Below are 18,843 nucleotides of genomic sequence, written 5' to 3'. Positions count from 1 at the left end.
AGTCGCTTTACAGGCGGTGAAGCACGTCTGCAGGTGTCTATCTTTCTCTCCCCCTCTGTCTTCCCCTCCTCTCTCCATTTCTCTCTGTCCTATCCAACAACAAACAACATCAACAATGACAAAAATAATAACCACAACGAGGCTACAACAACAAGGGCAACAAAAAGGGGAGGGGGGGAATGGCCTCCAGGAGCAGTGGATTCATGGTGCAGGCACTGAGCCCAGTAATAACCCTGGAGGGGGAAAAAAATTAAAAAACAAAAAACAAAACTGCAACAATAAAACAACAAGGGTAACAAAAGGGAAGAGAGGAGAGAAGAGGGGGAAGACGGGGAGAGAAAGACATCTGCAGACCTGCTTCACCGCCTGTGAAATGACTCCCCTGCAGGTGGGAAGCCGGAGGCTCAACTGGGATCCTTCCGCCGGTCTTTGTGCTTTGCACCATGTGCGCTTAACGCACTGTGCTACCGCCCAACTCCCTATTTATTTATTTTAAATACTTATTTATCCCCTTTTGTTGCCTTTGTTGTTTTATTGTTGTAGTTATTATTGTTGTTGATGTTGGATAGAAATAGAGGAGGAGAGAAAGATAGACACCTGCAGACCTGTTTCACCGCTTGTGAAGCATCTCTCTTGCAGGTGGGGAGCCAGGGGCTCGAACTGGGATCCTTAGGCTGGTCCTTGTGCTTTGCTCCACCTGCACTTAACCTGCTGCGCTACTGCCCAACTCCCTATTTATTTACTTTTAAAGATTCATTTTCTTTATTTCATATGAGATAGAGTTTCACAGAGAGTTAGTGTGAGTCACCATTCTGGTATATGGAACACTGGGATTCAGCTGAGATCTTTATGCATGCAAGTTATGTATTCTATCAGCTGAGCTATTGGCCATTGTTACCTATTTAATTGGAAACATTTAGAAGATAGTGTTGTTTTATTACTGTAATGAGATTACCAAGATAGGTTATTTCTTGTTTCATTGTAGTACTTTGCATGTCCAAATAATTGAGAATAACTTTTTTGTGGGTAGAGGTAATCCACATTTTTTTTAAAAAATTGGGATTAGTGGGAGTCGGGCTGTAGCGCAGCGGGTTAAGCGCAGGTGGCGCAAAGCACAAGGACCGGCATAAGGATCCCGGTTCGAACCCCAGCTCCCCACCTGCAGGGGAGTCGCTTCACAGGCGGTGAAGCAGGTCTGCAGGTGTCCATTTTTCTCTCCTCCTCTCTGTCTTCCCATCCTCTCTCCATTTCTCTCTGTCATATCCAACAAAAACAACAAGAACAACAACAATAATAATAACTACAACAATAAAACAACAAGGGCAACAAAAGGGAATAAATAAATAAAATAAATATTTTTAAAAAAATTGGGATTAGTGGTTTACAGTAAGTTCATACATTCAAACTCTCTCAGGTTTCTGCAAAACACTCCCAGCCTAAGTCCACATACACCAGGACCTGAAAGCCCCTCTCTCCCCTCAGTATTTTTATTTTGGTGCAATAGAGATTTAAAAAAAAAAAAAAAAAGACATTTAAGCAACCATCACCAAGCCTGCCCTGAAAGAAGTTCTGAAAAGTCTCCTATAAACAACCAGACCACCACAAATAGGACATATATCAAAACACTCTAAAACTCTTAAAGAATGGCGTTGAAATATCTTCAGTCTTTGATATCAATAAATGTCAATGGCCTGAATTCACCTATTAAAAGACACAGAGTAGGAAGATGGATCAGAAAACACAACCCAACAATATGTTGTCTACAGGAAACTCACCTAACTCAACAAGACAAACACAGACTTAAAGTGAAAGGATGGAAAACTATCATACAAGCCAATGGCCCACAAAAAAGGGCAGGAACAGCTATTCTCATATCTGACATGATAGACTTTAAAATAGATAAGATTAAAAAAGATAGGAATGGACACTACTTAATGCTCAGAGGATCAGTCAATCAAGAGGACTTAACAATTATTAATATCTATGCACCCAATGAGAAGCCATCTAAATACATCAAACTTCTACTGAAGGAGCTACAGCAATATATTAACAGTAACACAATCATAGTAGGGGACTTCAACACCCCACTCTCTTAACTTGACAGATCATCCAGGAAGAAAATCAGTAAAGACATAAGGGAGCTAAATAAAGAGATAGATAAACTAGAACTATTGGGCATTTTCAGAGTCATTCATCCCAAGAAACTGGAATACACATTTTACTCAAATCCACATGGATCATTCTCAAGGATAGACCATATGTTAGGCCACAAAGACAGCATCAGCCAATTCAAGAGCACTGAAATCATCCCAAGCATCTTCTCAGACCACAGTGGAATTAAACTAACACTTAACAATCAACAAAAGATTAGTAACAGTCCCAAAATGTGGAAGCTCAACAGTACACTTCTTAACAACTTCTGGGTCAAAGAGGAAATCAAGGAAGAAATCAAAATGTTTCGAGAGTTCAATGAAAATGAAGACACAAGCTATCAAAATATTTGGGACACAGCTACAGCAGTCCTAAGAGGGAAGTTCATAGCTATACAAGCACACATTAGGAAACAAGAAAAGGCACAAATAAACAGCCTGATTGCACATCTTAAAGACCTAGAAGAAGAACAACAAAGGAATCCTAAAGCAACCAGAAGGACAGAAATCACTAAAGTTAGGGCAGAAATAAATAACATTGAGAATAGGAAAACCATACAAAAGATCAATGAAAGTAAATGTTGGTTCTTCGAAAGAGTAAACAAAATCGACAAACCTTTAGCCAGACTCACAAAACAAAAAAGGGAGAAGACCCAAATAAATCGGATAGTAAATGAAAGAGGAGATATCACAGCAGACATTGCAGAAATTCAACATATCATGCGAGGCTTCTATGAACAACTATATGCCACCAAGCTAGAGAACCTGGAAGAAATGGACGATTTCCTAGATACCTACCAACTTCCAAAACTAAGTAAAGAGGAAGTGGATAACATGAACAGGCCCATCACAGCTAATGAAATTGAAACAGTTATCAAAAATCTCCCCAAAAATAAAAGTCCTGGACCAGATGGTTTTACAAATGAATTCTACAAAACTTTCAAAGAAGAACTAATACCTCTACTTTTAAAAGTCTTCCAGAAGATTGAACACACTGGAATACTCCCTGCCAGCTTCTATGAAGCCAACATCACCCTGATACCAAAAGCAGACAGGGACACAACCAAAAAAGAGAACTACAGACCAATATCTCTGATGATATTTTTGGAAATCATCAGGCAATACAGTAAGATATCAGGCTATAAAATTAACATTCAAAAGTCAGTGGCATTCCTCTATGCAAACACTAAGTTAGAAGAAATTGAAATCCAAAAATCAGTTCCTTTTTCTATAGCAACAAAAACAATAAAATATCTAGGAGTAAACCTAACCAAAGAAGTGAAAGACTTGTATACTGAAAATTATGAGTCACTACTCAAAGAAATTGAAAAAGACACAAAGAAGTGGAAAGATATTCCATGTTCATGGGTTGGAAGAATTGACATCATCAAAATGAATATATTACCCAGGGCCATCTACAAATTTAATGCTATCCCCATCAAGATCCCAAGCACATTTTTTAGGAGAATAGAAAATATGCTACAAATGTTTATCTGGAACCAGAAAAGACCTAGAATTGCCAAAACAATCTTGAGAAAAAAGAACAGAACCGGAGGCATCACACTCCCAGATTTCAAACTGTATTACAGGGCCATTGTCATCAAAACTGCTTGGTACTGGAACATGAACAGACACACTGACCAGTGGAATAGAATTGAGAGCCCAGAAATGAGGCCCCATACCTATGGACATATAATCTTTGACAAAGGGGCCCAGACTATTACATGGGGAAAGCAGAGTCTCTTCAACAAATGGTGTTGGAAACAATGGGTTGAAACATGCAGAAGAATGAAACTGAATCACTGTATTTCACCAAATACAAAAGTAAATTCCAAGTGGATCAAGGACTTGGATGTTAGACCACAAACTATCAGATACTTAGAGGAAAGTATTGGCAGAACTTTTTTCCGCATAAATTTTAAAGACATTTTCAATGAAACGAATCCAATTACAAGGAAGACTAAGGCAAGTATAAACCTATGGGAATACATCAAATTAAAAAGCTTCTATACAGCAAAAGAAACCACTACCCAAACCAAGAGACCCCTCACAGAATGGGAGAAGATCTTTACATGCCATACATCAGATAAGAGTTTAATAACCAACATATATAAAGAGCTTGCCAGACTCAACAACAAGACAACAAATAACCCCATCCAAAAATGGGGGGAGGACTTGGACAGAATGTTCACCACAGAAGAGATCCAAAAGGCCGAGAAACACATGAAAAAATGCTCCAAGTCTCTGATTGTCAGAGAAATGCACAAGACAACAATGAGATATCACTTCACTCCTGTGAGAATGTCATACATCAGAAAAGGAAATGCTGGAAAGGGTGTGGGGTCAAAGGAACCTTCCTGCACTGCTGGTGGGAATGTCAATTGGTCCAACCTCTGTGGAGAACAGTCTGGAGAACTCTCAGAAGGCTAGAAATGGACCTACCTATGACCCTGCAATTCCTCTTCTGGGGATATATCCTAAGGAACCCAACATTATCCATCCAAAAAGATCTCTGTACACATATGTTCTTGGCAGCACAATTTGTAATAGCCAAAACCTGGAAGCAACCCAGGTGTCCAACAACAGATGAGTGGCTGAGCAAGTTGTGGTATATATACACAATGGAATACTACTCAGCTGTAAAAAATGGTGACTTCACCGTTTTCAGCCGATCTTGGATGGACCTTGAAAAAATCATGTTGAGTGAAATAAGTCAGAAACAGAAGGATGAATATGGGATGATCTCACTTTCAGCCCGAAGTTGAAAAACAAGATTAGAAAAGAAAACACAAGTCGAACTTGAAATGAAATTGGAGTATTACACCAAAGTAAAAGACTCTGGGGTGGGTGGATGGGTGGGGAGAATACAGGTCCATGAAAGATGATGAATGACATAGTGGGGTTGTATTGTTAAATGGGAATCTGGGGAATGTTATGCATGTATAAACTATTGTATTTACTGTTGAATGTAAAACATTAATTCCCCAATAAAGAAATAAATTATTAAAAAATAAATAAATAAATAAGACATTTTATTTCATTAGAACAAATCAGAGTAGCCTTGTAGCATATGTGATTCTAGAACTTAAAGTTAGAATCTCATGCTTGTAATTCCAGAATTCTACCATTCAGAGTTTTAAGTCCAATACTGTAGCCATTGTGCCACTTTCTGTGCTGCTCACATAGTTGTCATACTCTCAGCAATTTTTACAATTAAATTTTCCCTTTTAAAAAATATTTTTGTTCATTTATTTACTATTGGATAGAGACAGGAAGAAATTGAGAGGGGTAGGGGAAATAGAGAGGAAGAGGCAAAGAGACACCTGCAGCATTGCTTCACTGTTCATGAAACTTTCCCCCTGCAGATGGGGACGAGGGAACTTTGGTACTTGTGCACTGTAATGTGAGTATTTGACCAGGTGTGTCACCGGCTGGCCCCACAACTTAAATTTTTCTTAACCTAAGTTCACATACTTTTTCTTAACCTAAGTTCACATACTTTTTTTTTTTTTAAGGCATTGAAAACAAAGTATTTCAGTAATCGTCCAGGGCCAACACCTGGATGTCAGCTGCCAAGACCAAATTGTCCAGTGGAAATTTTAAAGGAGCAGTCAAATCCAGCTGTGGCAACAAAGCGAAAAAGAACAGAGGCCTTGGATCAAGGTAAAGCTCTCATTTTTATAAGAAATGAAAGCGATTTAGAAAACTCCAAAAACCTAAGGTATACATAGTAAATGAAGGACAGCTAAGAAATGTAGATTCTGAGCAAGCTGTTTGCTTTCATAAATTTAAATTATAAAAAGTAGAATGTTACTTAAATTCTATTTGCTTTAGTTAATAATACTTAATATTATGTTTTAAAAAGACATAGGTACTCAGTTTTGAGAACTGTGTGTAATCTATGCTCCATAAATTCCTACTGGTACAGTATATGCTTCATGTAAACATGTGCTGTTGGAAGAATAAAAACAAAAAAAGTAAATATTATTGGATTGCATTAGTTAAAATTGCTAGTCATTAGTTAAATTTGCCATAAGATCACATGTTAATAACTTCTCCCCCCCTCCTTCTAGGAGTATTACCCAAGAAGCTAATATTTTAGTTGCAGAGAACACTGGACTGTATTTTACTACTAAAGAGGAAAAAATAGTCCAAAATCAAATAATGGAAAAAAATTAAATATTATAGATGAAATCTGTAAATATACCACATGTGTAAAATATGTAAAACTGAATTATTTTTATTAAATGTATTTTAAAACAAACTTAATTCTCAGTTTTCTGATTAGAGTGCAAATGTTCAGTTCTGTGAAATGTATAATTGTTGATGAAGAGGTGTCTTAGTGGAAGAGCACAGGACTTGTGGTTGTGAGGTCCCAGAACCACATGTGCTAGTGATCTTCAGCATCTCAGTCTCGTGTTCTTTCTCATGCAATACATATCTGAAATGTAGAATTGAAAGGTCTGGGAAGGTAGCATGGAGGTTATGCAAAAAGAACGTTCATGCCTGAGTCTCTGATGTTCCACATTCAGGCCCCCATACCATCTTAAGCCAGAGCTGCTAGTACTCTAGTGTCTGTCTGTCTGACTGACACACTCTCCCCCCCCCCCCCATATATCTCTCTCATTAAAATAAGCAAAAAGTTGTGGTCCAGGAGGTGGCACAGTGGCTAAGGAACTAGACTCTCAACCATGATGTCCGGAGTTCAGTCCCCAGCAGCACATGTGCCAGAGTGATGTCTGGGTCTTTCTCTCCTCCTATCTTTCTCATTAATAAATAAAATCTTTTAAAAAAAATAAAAATTTGGGGGCCAGGTGGTAGCGCCGCGGGATAAGCATAATTGGTGCCAAGTGCAAGGACTGGCTCAAGTATCCTGGTTCGAGCCCCCGTCTTTCCACCTGCAGGGAGCTCAGTTCACAAGTGATGAAGCAGGTCTACAGGTGTCTGTCTTTCTCTACCCTCTCTGTCTTCCTGTCCTCACTCCATTTCTCTCTGTCCTGTCCAGTAACGACAATAATAAACAACAAGGGCAACAAAAGGGGGGGGGGGAAGCCTCCAGTAGCAGTAGATTCATAGTGCAGGCTCCAAGCCCTAGCAATAACCCTGGAGGCAAAAATAAACAAAAAATTGAAATGCATCAAGGGAACTTCAGTAAAAATAATGATCCAGTTGTTTTGAGGATCTGGCCCAACTAGCATCACAGATTTTTAGTAGCAAATATGTTTGTTTTTTGCCTCCAGGGTTACTGCTGGGGCTTGGTGCTTGCACTACAAATTGACCACTCCTCGAAGCCATTTAAAAAATAATTTTTTTTTTAATTGGATAGGACAGAGAGAAATTGAGAGGGAAGTGGGAGATAGGGAGAGAAGGAGAGAGAGAGAGCGAGAGAGCTGCAGACATGCAGACTTGCTTCACCAAGCAACCAAACCCCCCCCCACCCCCCAGGTTGGGAGTTGGGAGCTTGAATCAGGATCCTCATGCTTTATAGTTAAGCTTAAAATGGTGCGTCACTACCTGGCCCCCTGCAAAAATAGTGTTTACTATCTTATTATTTATTGAATAGAGACAGAAAGAAATTGAGAGGGAAGGGTGAGATGGAGAGGGAAAGAGACAGAAACTTGCAGCACTGTTTCACTGCTCTTAAAACTTTTTCCCTGCAGGTGGGGACTAGGGGGTTGAGCCTATATCTTTAAGGATGGTAATGTGTACAACTCAACTGGGTGCACCACCAACTGGCTGCTTAGCAAAAATATTTAAAATTAGAAAAAGAGTCTGGGTGGGGTTGGACGGTAGCGCAGCAGGTTAAGCACACATGGCACAAGGCACAAGGACCGGTGTAAGGATCCTGGTTTGAGCCCCAGGCTCCCCACCTGTAGGGGGGTCGTTTTGCAGGCATTGAAGCAGGTCTGTAGATGTCTTCCTCTTCCCTCTCTGTCTCACTCTCTCGATTTCTCTCTGTTCTATCGAACAACAACAACAGCAATAACATCCAACAATAATAAAAATGAGAAGAAAAAAAAGACCTACAGGAGCAGTAGATTCGTAGTGCAGGTACTGAGCTCCATCGATAACCCTGGAAGGGGGGAAAAATAAAAGAAAGAGAGGCTGGCAACATAGCTTACATGTGTGTGTCCCAGGTTCATTTGTGGTCCCCACTACACTAGGGTGAAACTTCAGTGCTCTGGTGTCTTTCTTCCTGTGTCTCTATCTGGAAACACCAGCCAGAGTGACGAAATCCTGGCAACAACAAAATAATAAAAATGGTAAACTAGCAACAAGGAAAACATGAGCAAGTGAAGCACAAGATCTGCATGCTTTTACTCCCCGTTTGATCACTGTTGCCAGATGAATCCAAATGGTGCTCTGAATATTTTACTAAGGATCCCGGTTCAAGCCCCTGGATCAAACAGGCGGTGAAGCAGGTCTGCAGGTGTCTATCTTTCTCTCCCCCTCTCTGTCTTCCCCTCCTCTCTCCATTTCTCTCTGTCCTATCCAACAACGACATCAACAACAACGATAACTACAACAATAAAACAACAAGGGCAACAAAAGGGAATAAATAAATATTTTAAAAAATTATTTTATATCTTATAATCTACCAACCTTTTTTTTTTTGTCTCCAGGGTTATTGCAGGGGCTCACTCAGTGCCTGCACCATGAGTCCACCACTCCTGGAGGCCATTTTTTTCCTTTTGTTGCCCTTGTTGTTGTAGACTCCTTGTGGTTATTATTATTGTTATTGTTGATGCCGTTTGTTATTGGATAGGACAGAGAGATATGGGAAGACAGATGGGGAGAGAAAGACAGACACCTGCAGACCTGCTTCGCCACCTGTGAAGCGACTCCCCTGCAGGTGGGGAGCCGGGGCTCGAATTGGGATCCTTACGCCGGCCCTTGCGCTTTGTGCCACGTGTGCTTAACCCGCTGTGCTACTGCCTGACCCCCCCTTTTTTTTTTAAGTAAGAGAAATCAAGAGACACCTGCAAGACCTGCTTCACCACTTGTAAAGTTTTCCCCTTGCAGTTGAGGACTGGGGTCTTGAACCTGGGTCCTTGTGCTTTGTAACATATACACTCAACCAGCTGTGCCACCACCTGGACCCTGCTATCAACCTTTTGAAAACAGTAGTAATATAACAAGCCCACTACCCAGATTTAACAAATGTTAAATGCTAAATATGAAAAAGGTTTATTTTCCCTTTAACTTGTGAGTAAATTGAGAGGAAAAACTCACACCTTTTTTTCTCCCAGGCATTGTTATTAATCCAGTAGCCAATGCAGTCAATTAGTTCCTCGGTGACTTGAGCTCTTAAGTGCCTTCTGGCAAGATCTCCTATTGTGTGTGCTTTTTTTTTTCCTCTTTGATTTTACTCTTCTCAAAAAGGAGTGCTTGCAAGAGTGTTTTCCCTATTAGAATGCACATAGTTGTGTCAGCATTATTTTGGATTTAAATGTTTTATGTAAATGATAAACTATACACTTTTTTTCATTTTTCTTTTGCTTCCAGTGTTATCGCTGGGGCTTAGTGCCATGAATCCACTGCTCCTGGAGGCCATATTTTCCATTTTGTTGCCCTTGTTATTGTTGGATAGGACTGAGAAATCGAGAGAGAAGACAGAGGGGGAGAGAAAGAGACACCTGCACACCTACTTTCCCACTTGTGAAGTGACCCCCCTGCAGGTGGGGAGCATGCACACCCTTATCACGAGATGAGAAATTCTGCCCGTGTACCAAAAATTGAACTGTAAACCAGTAACTCCTTTCTACCCCCAATGAACTTAATAAAACAATGAAATTGCCAGGTCTGAGGTAGAACTCAAAAGGAAGGGTAGGGGATGACATGCAACAGCACACTGGTTATGCAAAAGACGTTTTGTGCCTGAGATTAAGGTTCTAGGTTCAAACCTCAGCACCACATAAACCAGAGCTGAGTGATGCTCTCATTTAGGGAAGGGGGTGGGAATGGGAGCAGCTAAGACTGAGGGCTTGGGCATTTGCCTTCTGATGCCCACAGCTCAGGTTCAAGCCCCAGCACCATATGGGGAAATGCTATGACCCTGGAGGCAGGTCTAATGCTTTGTGACTCCTTATCTGTCTTTCTATCTGAATAAAAATGTGGCCCAGGTGCAGTGAATATGCACATACATGAGGTCATAGCTGTTTAACACACACACACACACACACACACACACACACACACACACACACACACACACACACACACACACACCTATGGACATCAAATCTTTGACAAAGGTGCCCAGACTAATAAATGGGGAAAGCAGAGTCTCTTCAACAAGTGGTGTTGGAAAAAATGGGTTGAAACATGCAGAAGAATGAAACTGAACCACTATATTTCACCAAATAAAAAAGTAAATTCCAAGTGGATCAAGGACTTGGATGTTAGATCAGATACTTAGAGGCAAATATTGGCAGAACTCTTTTTCTGCATAAATTTTAAAGACATCTTCAATGAAAGGAATCCAATTACAAAGAAGACTAAGACAAGCATAAACCTATGGGACTACATCAAATCAAAAAGCTTCTGCACAGCTAAAGAAACTACTACCCAAACCAAGAGACCCCTCACAGAATGGGAGAAGATATTTACATGCTATACATCAGACAAGGGGCTAATAACCAGAATATATAAAGAACTTGCAAATCTCAACAACAAGACAACAAATAACCCCATCCAAAAATGGGGGGAGGACATGGACAGAATATTCACCACAGAAGAGATCCAAAAGGCTGAGAAACACATGAAAAAATGCTCCAAGTCTCTGATTGTCAGAGAAATGCAAATAAAGACAACAATGAGATACCACTTCATTCCTATGAGAATGTCATACATCAGAAAAGATAACAGCAGCAAATGCTGGGGAGGGTGTGCGGGTCAAAGGAACCCTCCTGCACTGCTGGTGGGAATGTAAATTGTTCCAACCTCTATGGAGAATAGTCTGGAGAACTCTCAGAAGGCTAGAAATGGACCTACCCTATGATCCTGCAATTCTTCTCCTGGGGAATACATCGTAAGGAACCGTACACATATGTTCTTGGCAGCGCAACTTGTAATAGCCAAAACCTGGAAGCAACCCAGGTGTCCAACAACAGATGAGTGGCTGAGCAAGTTGTGGTATACACACACACACACACACACACACACACACAATGGAATACTACTCGGCTGTAAAAAATGGTGACTTGACCATTTTCATCGGTTTTCAGCCGATCTGACCTTGAAAAATTCATATTAAGTGAAATAAGTCAGAAATAGAAGGATGAGTATGGGATGATCTCACTCTCAGGCAGAAGTTGAAAAACAAGATCAGAAAAGAAAACACAAGTAGGGGGGTCGGGCGGTGGCACAGTGGGTTAAGCACGTGGCGCAAAGCGCAGGGACCGGAGTAAGGATCCCGGTTCGAGCCCCGGCTTCTCACCTGCAGGGGAGTTGCTTCACAGGCGGTGAAGCAGGTCTGCAGGTGTCTATCTTTCTCTCCCCTTCTCTGTCTCCCCCTCCTCTCTCCATTTCTCTCTGTCCTATCCAACAACGAATTGCGTCAACAAGGGCAATAATAATAACCACAATGAAGCTACAACAAGGGCAACAAAAGGGGGAAAAAAATGGCTCCAGGAGCGGTGGATTCATGGTGCAGGCACCGAGCCCAGCAATAACCCTGGAGGAGGAAAAAAAAAAAAAGAAAGAAAACACAAGTAGAACCTGAACTGAAATTGGGGTACTGCACCAAAGTAAAAGACTGGGGTGGGTGGGTGAGGAGAATACAGATCCAAGAAGGATGACAAAGGACGTAGTGGGGGTTGTATTGTTATATGGAAAACTGGGAAATGTTATGCATGTACAAACTATTGTATTTACTGTTGAATGTAAAACATTAATTCCCCAATAAAGAAAAAAATCTAGGAGTCAGGCAGTAGCACAGTGGGTTAAGTGCACGTGGCTCAAAGCTCAAGAACCAGCGTAAGGATCCTGGTTCAAGGGAGTCAGGCGGTGGGTCAAACGCAGGTGGTGCTAAGCGCAAGGACCAATGTAAGGATTCTGGTTCAAGCCCCTGGCTTCCCACTTGCAGGGGAGTTGCTTCACAAACGGTGAAGCAGGTCTGCAGGTGTCTATCTTTCTCTCCCCCTCTCTGTCTTCCCCTCCTCTCTCCATTTCTCTCTGTCCTATCCAACAACAACGACATCAGTAACAGCAACAATAATAACTACAACAATAAAACAAGGGCAACAAAAGGGAATTAAAAAAAAAAAGGATCCCGGCTCCCCATCTGAAGGGGAGTCGCTTCACAAGCAGTGAAGCAGGTCTGCAGGTGTCTTTCTCTTCCCCATCTTTCTCCATTTCTCTCTGTTCTATCTAACAACGACATCAATTACAACAACAATAATAAAAAACAAGGGCAACAAAAGGGAAAAAATAAATATGAAAAAATTAAAAATATAATTACCATATAAACTTATTAGTTTCATTGTGATTGACTATTTCATGCTTGTTAACCATATGTAGCCTCTCGTGTGAACTATTGATTCAGAATTTTGGGTCCTACATCGTAATATTACAAATTTTATCAAGGTGTATTAATTTTTCTAATTTTTTTAACTACACTTCTGGATTTGGTATTAAATGACCTCATTTTTTTCTTTTTAAATATTTTATTTATTCCCTTTTGTTGCCTTTGTTGTTGAAGTCATTATTATTGTCGTTGTTGGATAGGACAGAGAGAAATGGAGATAGAAGGGGAAGACAGGGAGAGAAAGACACCTGCAGACCGCTTCACTGCTGTGAAGCGACTCCCCTGCAGGTGGGGAACCAGGAGTTCAAACCGGGATCCTTATGCAGGTCCTTGCGCTTTGTGCCATGTGTGCTTAACCTGCTGCACTACAGCCTGACTCTCTACATCCTCATTTTTTTTTTTTACTTTTTATATTGTATTCATTATTTCTGACAGAAATGTGTGATCTTAATCCTATTCCACTGAGCTGCTGGCGCCATGATGCTTTAAATACGTAGCTTTATTATTACTACCAGGGCAGTAGATGCTGATATATACTATAGTAATAGTAGTTCCTCAGCATTCTTATTCACTAAGTTTATTTTTCAAGTTTTCAGTTTTGATTATTTAAAAATATTCCCTTTTGTTGCCCTTGTTGTTTTATTGTTGTGGTTGTTATTGTTGTTGATGTCATTGTTGTTGGATAGGACAGAGAAATGAAGACAGGAGGGGAAGACAGAGAGTGGGAGAGAAAGACACCTGCAGACCTGTTTCACTGCCTGTGAAGTGACTCTCCTGCAGGTGGAGAGCCGGGGGCTCGAACCAGATCCTTATGCCAGTCCTTGCGATTTGTGCCACAGGCACTCAACCCGCTATGTTACTGCCCCACTCCCTGATTTTTTTTTTTTTTTTTTGCCTCCAGAGTTATTCCTGGGACTTGGTGCCTGCACGATGAATCCATGCTCCTGGAGACTATTTTTTCCCCTTTTGTTGCCCTTGTTGTTTTATCATTGTTGTGGTTATTATTATTGTTGTTATTGCTGTCGTTGTTGTTTGGTAGGACAGAGAGAAATGGAGAGGAGGGGAAGACAGAGAGGGGGAGAGAAAGACACCTGCAGACCTGCTTCACCGCCTGTGCTTCATCCCTGCAGGTGGGGAGCCTGGGGCTCAAACCGGGATCCTTACACTGGTTGTTGTGCTTTGCATCATGTGTGCTTAACCCACTGCGCTACCGCCCAACCCCCTCAGTTTTGATTTTTTTTAACATCAATAGATTGCTAACTTAAAGAAAAGGTTAAAGGTTTAATATGGCGGCTCTGGAGGTAGCACATTGTTTACAGCTTTAAACTTAAAAGCTGCAGGTGTCTGTCTTTCTCTCCCCCCTCTGTCTTCCCCATCTCTCTCCATTTCTCTCTGCCCTAACAATGACATCAATAACAACAACAATATCGACAACAACAGTGAAAACAAGGGCAACAAAAGGGAAAATAAATAAATATAAAAATTAAAAATTAAAAAACACTTAAAAGCATGTGCCAGAGTGATTTGATGCTCTGGTTCTCTCTCTGGCGCTAATAAATAAAATGAAGGAAGGAAGGAAAAAGAGGAAGAAAGAAGAAAAGAAAGCTGTTGTGTGAAAGACACAACTGAAAGTAATTTCTATTCCCTTATTATCTTAGTGTTTTTAAAAAGTTTTGCTGTTTGTTTATTAATGACGGGAGAGAAAGAAGCAGAGCATCACTGAACACACATACAATGCTAATAATGAAAACACATGACCCCAGTGTACCAACTCCTACTATTACCTTATTGCTACCTCATTTATTATTTTTTATATTATTATTAATGCCAGAGCACTGCTCAGTTCTGGCTTGTGGTGGTATGGGTGATTGAACCTGGGAACCTCAGACATGAGGGTCTGTTTGTATAACCATTATGTTATATCCCCCACCCCCTCACCTATTTATATTTAGATGTAGCCATATTTTCCTTTTCACTAGAGATCATAATTACAGAAAAGCCTTTATTATAATTGTTGAAAATGCTTACCCTTTGACAATTATGATATCAATATAGCAGTATTTCCAAAACATTGAAATATTACTATGTATGTTTTTTCTTCCTTTCTTTTTTTCGTTCTTCCTTTCTTTTTACCAGAGCACTGCTCAGCTTTGGTTTATGGTGATGTGGGGGACTGAACCTGGTACCTTAGAGCCTTGGGCATGAGAGTCTCTTTGCATAACCATTATGCTGTCTATTCCTGCCCAGAAATATTACTATATAATATTTAGAAAAGAAATATTAAATTGCTTAAAAACACAAAAGGTAACTTTAAAAATATTAACATTTACTCTTTGCCATCACTCGGGGGCCTACTTTTCCAGATGGGAGCACAGAAAGAGAAGGGAAAGCACCACAAGATTCCTGCTGTAAATGGTGGAGGTTAGACAGATTGGCACCCCATCATCTGGGCCCTAGTTAGGGAATCCTTGGGTTTCCATGTGGGTATGATGGGCCTAGATCTCTAATGGATCCCTCTCCCCGCCATCACTGATCACATTCATTAGGAACTTCAGTATAAGCCCTCTCGCGAGTCACTGCAGGAACTATGTCCTCCCTATAAAGTGGTAAAGGTAGGGACAGCCCCCTCTCTGAAGGGAGGCTGGGTCATCCTACCATGCCACTTGAGGAAAACTGGTCCTGATATGAGTGCAGACTAGAATGTTGTCAGCTGTGACCCTGAACTGTGAGCTCAGACTGATAGGGACTCAGAGGTTACACAGGCTCCTGTGCTAAATATAAATATATATGGGCCGCAGGTCAGGTGGATGGGTAAACAGTTAATTTTATTCATAGATTTTCTTTAAGATTGGGAGCTATTCTGTGCCCTAATCTAACTTTCTAGCCCTATTCTTTTAAAATTTTTTTTTTTTATTTTTCCTTTTGTTGCCCTTGTTTTATTGTTGTAATTAATAGTGTTTTCATTGTTTTGGATAGGGCAGAGAGAAATGGAGAGAGGAGGGGCAGACAGAGAGGGGGAGAGAAAGATAGACACCTGCAGACCTGCTTCACCGCTTATGAAGCGACTCCTCTGCAGGTGGGGAGCTGGGGGGCTCGAACCAAGATCCTTGCGCCTGTCCTTGTGCTTCGCGCCATATGCGCTTAACCCGCTGTGCTGCACCCGACTCCCTCTTACCCTATTCTTAACTCTGATGCCATCTTCTCAGAGAGTACTTTTGTCCAACTCCATATTTGCTATCAAACTCTACCAAAAAACTACAAGTCATAAGCCCTTAGCAACATACATAGAATAGACTTCCTCACTTCTTTCCACTCTAAGAACCCTATTCTCATCCACTGTATTCCTACTTTTCGGTTTTTGTTCATTAAACATTTTGTCCTGCTTTATATCTTACTACCTTTCAGCCGTTAAGTTGCAGATGCTATCATGATTTCATCCTGACTTCCCTGAGCAGATGACCTCACCAGTGTGTCCCGGAACCTCATCTCTCCAGAGCCCTACCCCACTAGGGAAAGATAGAAACAGGCTGGGAGTATGGACCAACCTGCCAACGCCCAAGTCCAGTGGAGAAGCAAATACAAAAAGTCAGATCTCCCACCTTCTGCATCCCACAAAGAATTCTGATCTATACTCCAGCAAGTGAAAAAAGAGGGGGAAGATGACCAGAGTGTCATCTGAATTCCAACTCTATCAGGACCTGGAGAGAGAAGAGGAAAAAAGGAAGGACATTTGGAAGCAGTACTAGGTGTAGGCTGGTTTGGAAAGGAAGAGAAGACGGAACCATGGGGGGGGGGGAATGGGCAAATATATACATAGATACGATAGTTGTAGAAAATTATAATCAACCCATATTGTCAACCTTGGAAAAACTGTAGCTTTTTTTAAAATTAAAATATATTTATTTATTTTTCCTTTTGTTGCCCTTTTTTTATTGTTGTTGTAAAACTGTAGCTTTTAATGGAGGGAATGGTGACAGAGAACTCTGGTGGTGTGGATAGTGTGGAATTATACCCATTATCATTTTTTAAATCAACATTAAATCACTAATAGAATAAAAAAAGAAATCTAGGTTGAGTGCATGACAAAGCAGGTGCTTTCCCAGGTGAGTTATTTTGCCAGCCCAACACTGTTCTTTCTTAACATACTAATTCATATTATATTGTTACCTTTAGTCAGTTGAAAATCCCTGTAGTCAGTCCAATAATCTGATTTTTGCCTTTAAGATTTTGGCAAATATAAAAAAAACAATTTTTTATCTTTATTTATTTTTGTAGTAAAGACAGCCAGAAATTGAGAGGGGAGGGGTAATAATAGGGACAGAGGCAGAGACACCTGCAACACTGCTTCACCATCTGCAAAGCTTTTCTCCTGCAATTGGGGACTCAAGGCTTGAACCTGAGTCATTGAACATTGTAACATGTGTTCAACCAGGTGCATAAGCACCAGACCCCATACTGAAAGTTTCATAAAAGTATATCAACACAATACTAGTATTTGTTTTTTCTAAATATTTATTCCCTTTTGTTGCCCTTGTTTTATTATTGTAATTATTGTTGTTATTGATGTTGTCATTGTTAGGACAGAGAGAAATGGAGAAAGGAGGGGAAGATAGGGAGAGAAAGATAGACACCTACAGACCTGCTTCACTGTTTGTGAAGTGACTCCCCTGCAGGTGGGGAGCCGGCGGCTTGAACCAGGATCCTTACGCTGGTCCTTGAGCTTTGCGCCACCTGCACTTAACCTGTTGCTGTACCCCCCAACTCCCAATACTAATATTTCTTATAGAAAACCCTTAACAAAAAGCTTTCAGTTCCTATTTGAACAGGTCTTCAAAGCATGATACTTGATGGCAAAGAACAGGATCTTCTCAGAGTTCTTGTACAGTTTTGATCTGCATGAAGGTGTTGGATTGAACAAATGCAGGCCATAGAATTAAAATTTTGAGCACCCGAATGTATAGGTTTATGCAAAACAGAGAAATCTGAAGTCTTCTGCCAGAGATTTTTTAACAGAAATTTTTCTTTCATTTGACTTTTTCCTTCATTCTCTTTTGAGGTGTTGTCTTTGTTCTCCAGTGCTCGAGCAAGCATGTAACTAACTTTCCTTTGATGAGCCAGAGCTTCTTCTTTATCATTTAACTACAGTCACAGAAATGAAGAATGTATCAGTTACTCAACAAGTCACGAAATATAGAGCTATATACAGAGAAAGAAGTACTCTGGTATATTATCTTTAATCTGTAAAATGAATTAATTTAGTGGGGACAGACAAGGTTTTTTTTTTAATTTTATTGGATAGAGACAGCCAGAAATTGAGAGGGAAGGGGATGTTAGAGAGGGAGAGAGACAGACACCTGTAGCCCTGCTTCACTCATGAAGCTTTCCCCCTGCAGGTGGGGACCAGGGGCTTGAACACTGTAATGTGTGGGCTTAACCAGGTGTGCCACCACCTGTGTAGGGAGTTGTGAGGATGTGGCTGAGCATGGCGGGACCTCCCATTGAAAGATGGGTGCCGGGGAGTTGGGCGGTAGCGCAGTGGATTAAGCGCAGGTGGCGCAAAGCGCAAGGACTGGCGTAAGGATCTGGGTTCCAGCCCCCGGCTCCCCACCTGCAGGGGAGTCGCTTCACAGGCGGTGAAGCAGGTCTGCAGGTGTCTATCTTTCTCTCCCCCCTGTCTTCCCCTCCTCTCTCCATTTCTCTCTGTCCTATCCAATAACAACCACATTAATAACTACAACAATAATAACTACAACAACAATAAAAAAAAAGACAACAACAAACAAAAGAGAAGATGGGTGCCTAGGGGTGCGACCATCCTATAGGTTGAGCAAGGAGGGACACGACTTCTAGGATCTGTCCCCCTATTAGTCTCCCTGCCTCACAAGGACCCTACACTCCCTGACACAGCAGCCCGCTTCCCTGTTCCTAAACCAGATGGTCTTACTCAGAGGTTACCAGAAGTTTATCTCCTTTGATTGTATGTAATCCATATATCATTGTTCTACTCTGTCAGACAGTAACTGAAAGTCCTCTCCCTACTTCCCTACCTCCTCCATTCCCTTGATCATACCTGATCCATCTTCTCTCTGCTCTCAGGACCCCTCTCTCTGTCTGCTGGTTATTGATAACCCTATTTCCTTGTTCCTTCAACTGATTAAACCCCTT

General features: G+C 41.0%; 2 protein-coding genes across 4 annotated transcripts in view; one reads left to right on the top strand and one right to left on the bottom strand.

The window, feature by feature from the left end:
• Window positions 1-6,414, top strand: part of CDK7 (cyclin dependent kinase 7) — a 52,756-nt gene extending 46,342 nt beyond the window's left edge. For all 3 annotated transcript variants that reach the window (XM_060191249.1, XM_007538030.2, XM_060191250.1), the window contains 2 exons: window positions 5,666-5,813; window positions 6,224-6,414. In XM_060191249.1, the coding sequence (XP_060047232.1) occupies window positions 5,666-5,813; window positions 6,224-6,252 (177 nt within the window). In that variant the 3' untranslated portion in view covers window positions 6,253-6,414. The remainder of the gene's footprint in view (window positions 1-5,665; window positions 5,814-6,223) is intronic.
• A 10,717-nt stretch (window positions 6,415-17,131) lies between these two features.
• The window catches only part of CCDC125 (coiled-coil domain containing 125), a 65,200-nt gene continuing 63,488 nt past the window's right edge, over window positions 17,132-18,843 (bottom strand). The window contains exon 12 of the mRNA XM_060191248.1: window positions 17,132-17,817. Within this exon, the coding sequence (XP_060047231.1) occupies window positions 17,509-17,817 (309 nt within the window). The 3' untranslated portion in view covers window positions 17,132-17,508. The remainder of the gene's footprint in view (window positions 17,818-18,843) is intronic.

This window comes from Erinaceus europaeus, chromosome 5 (genome assembly GCF_950295315.1).
Source record: "Erinaceus europaeus chromosome 5, mEriEur2.1, whole genome shotgun sequence".
Classification (NCBI taxonomy): Eukaryota; Metazoa; Chordata; class Mammalia; order Eulipotyphla; family Erinaceidae; genus Erinaceus; species Erinaceus europaeus.
This window is presented reverse-complemented; position numbering and strand designations above follow the sequence as displayed.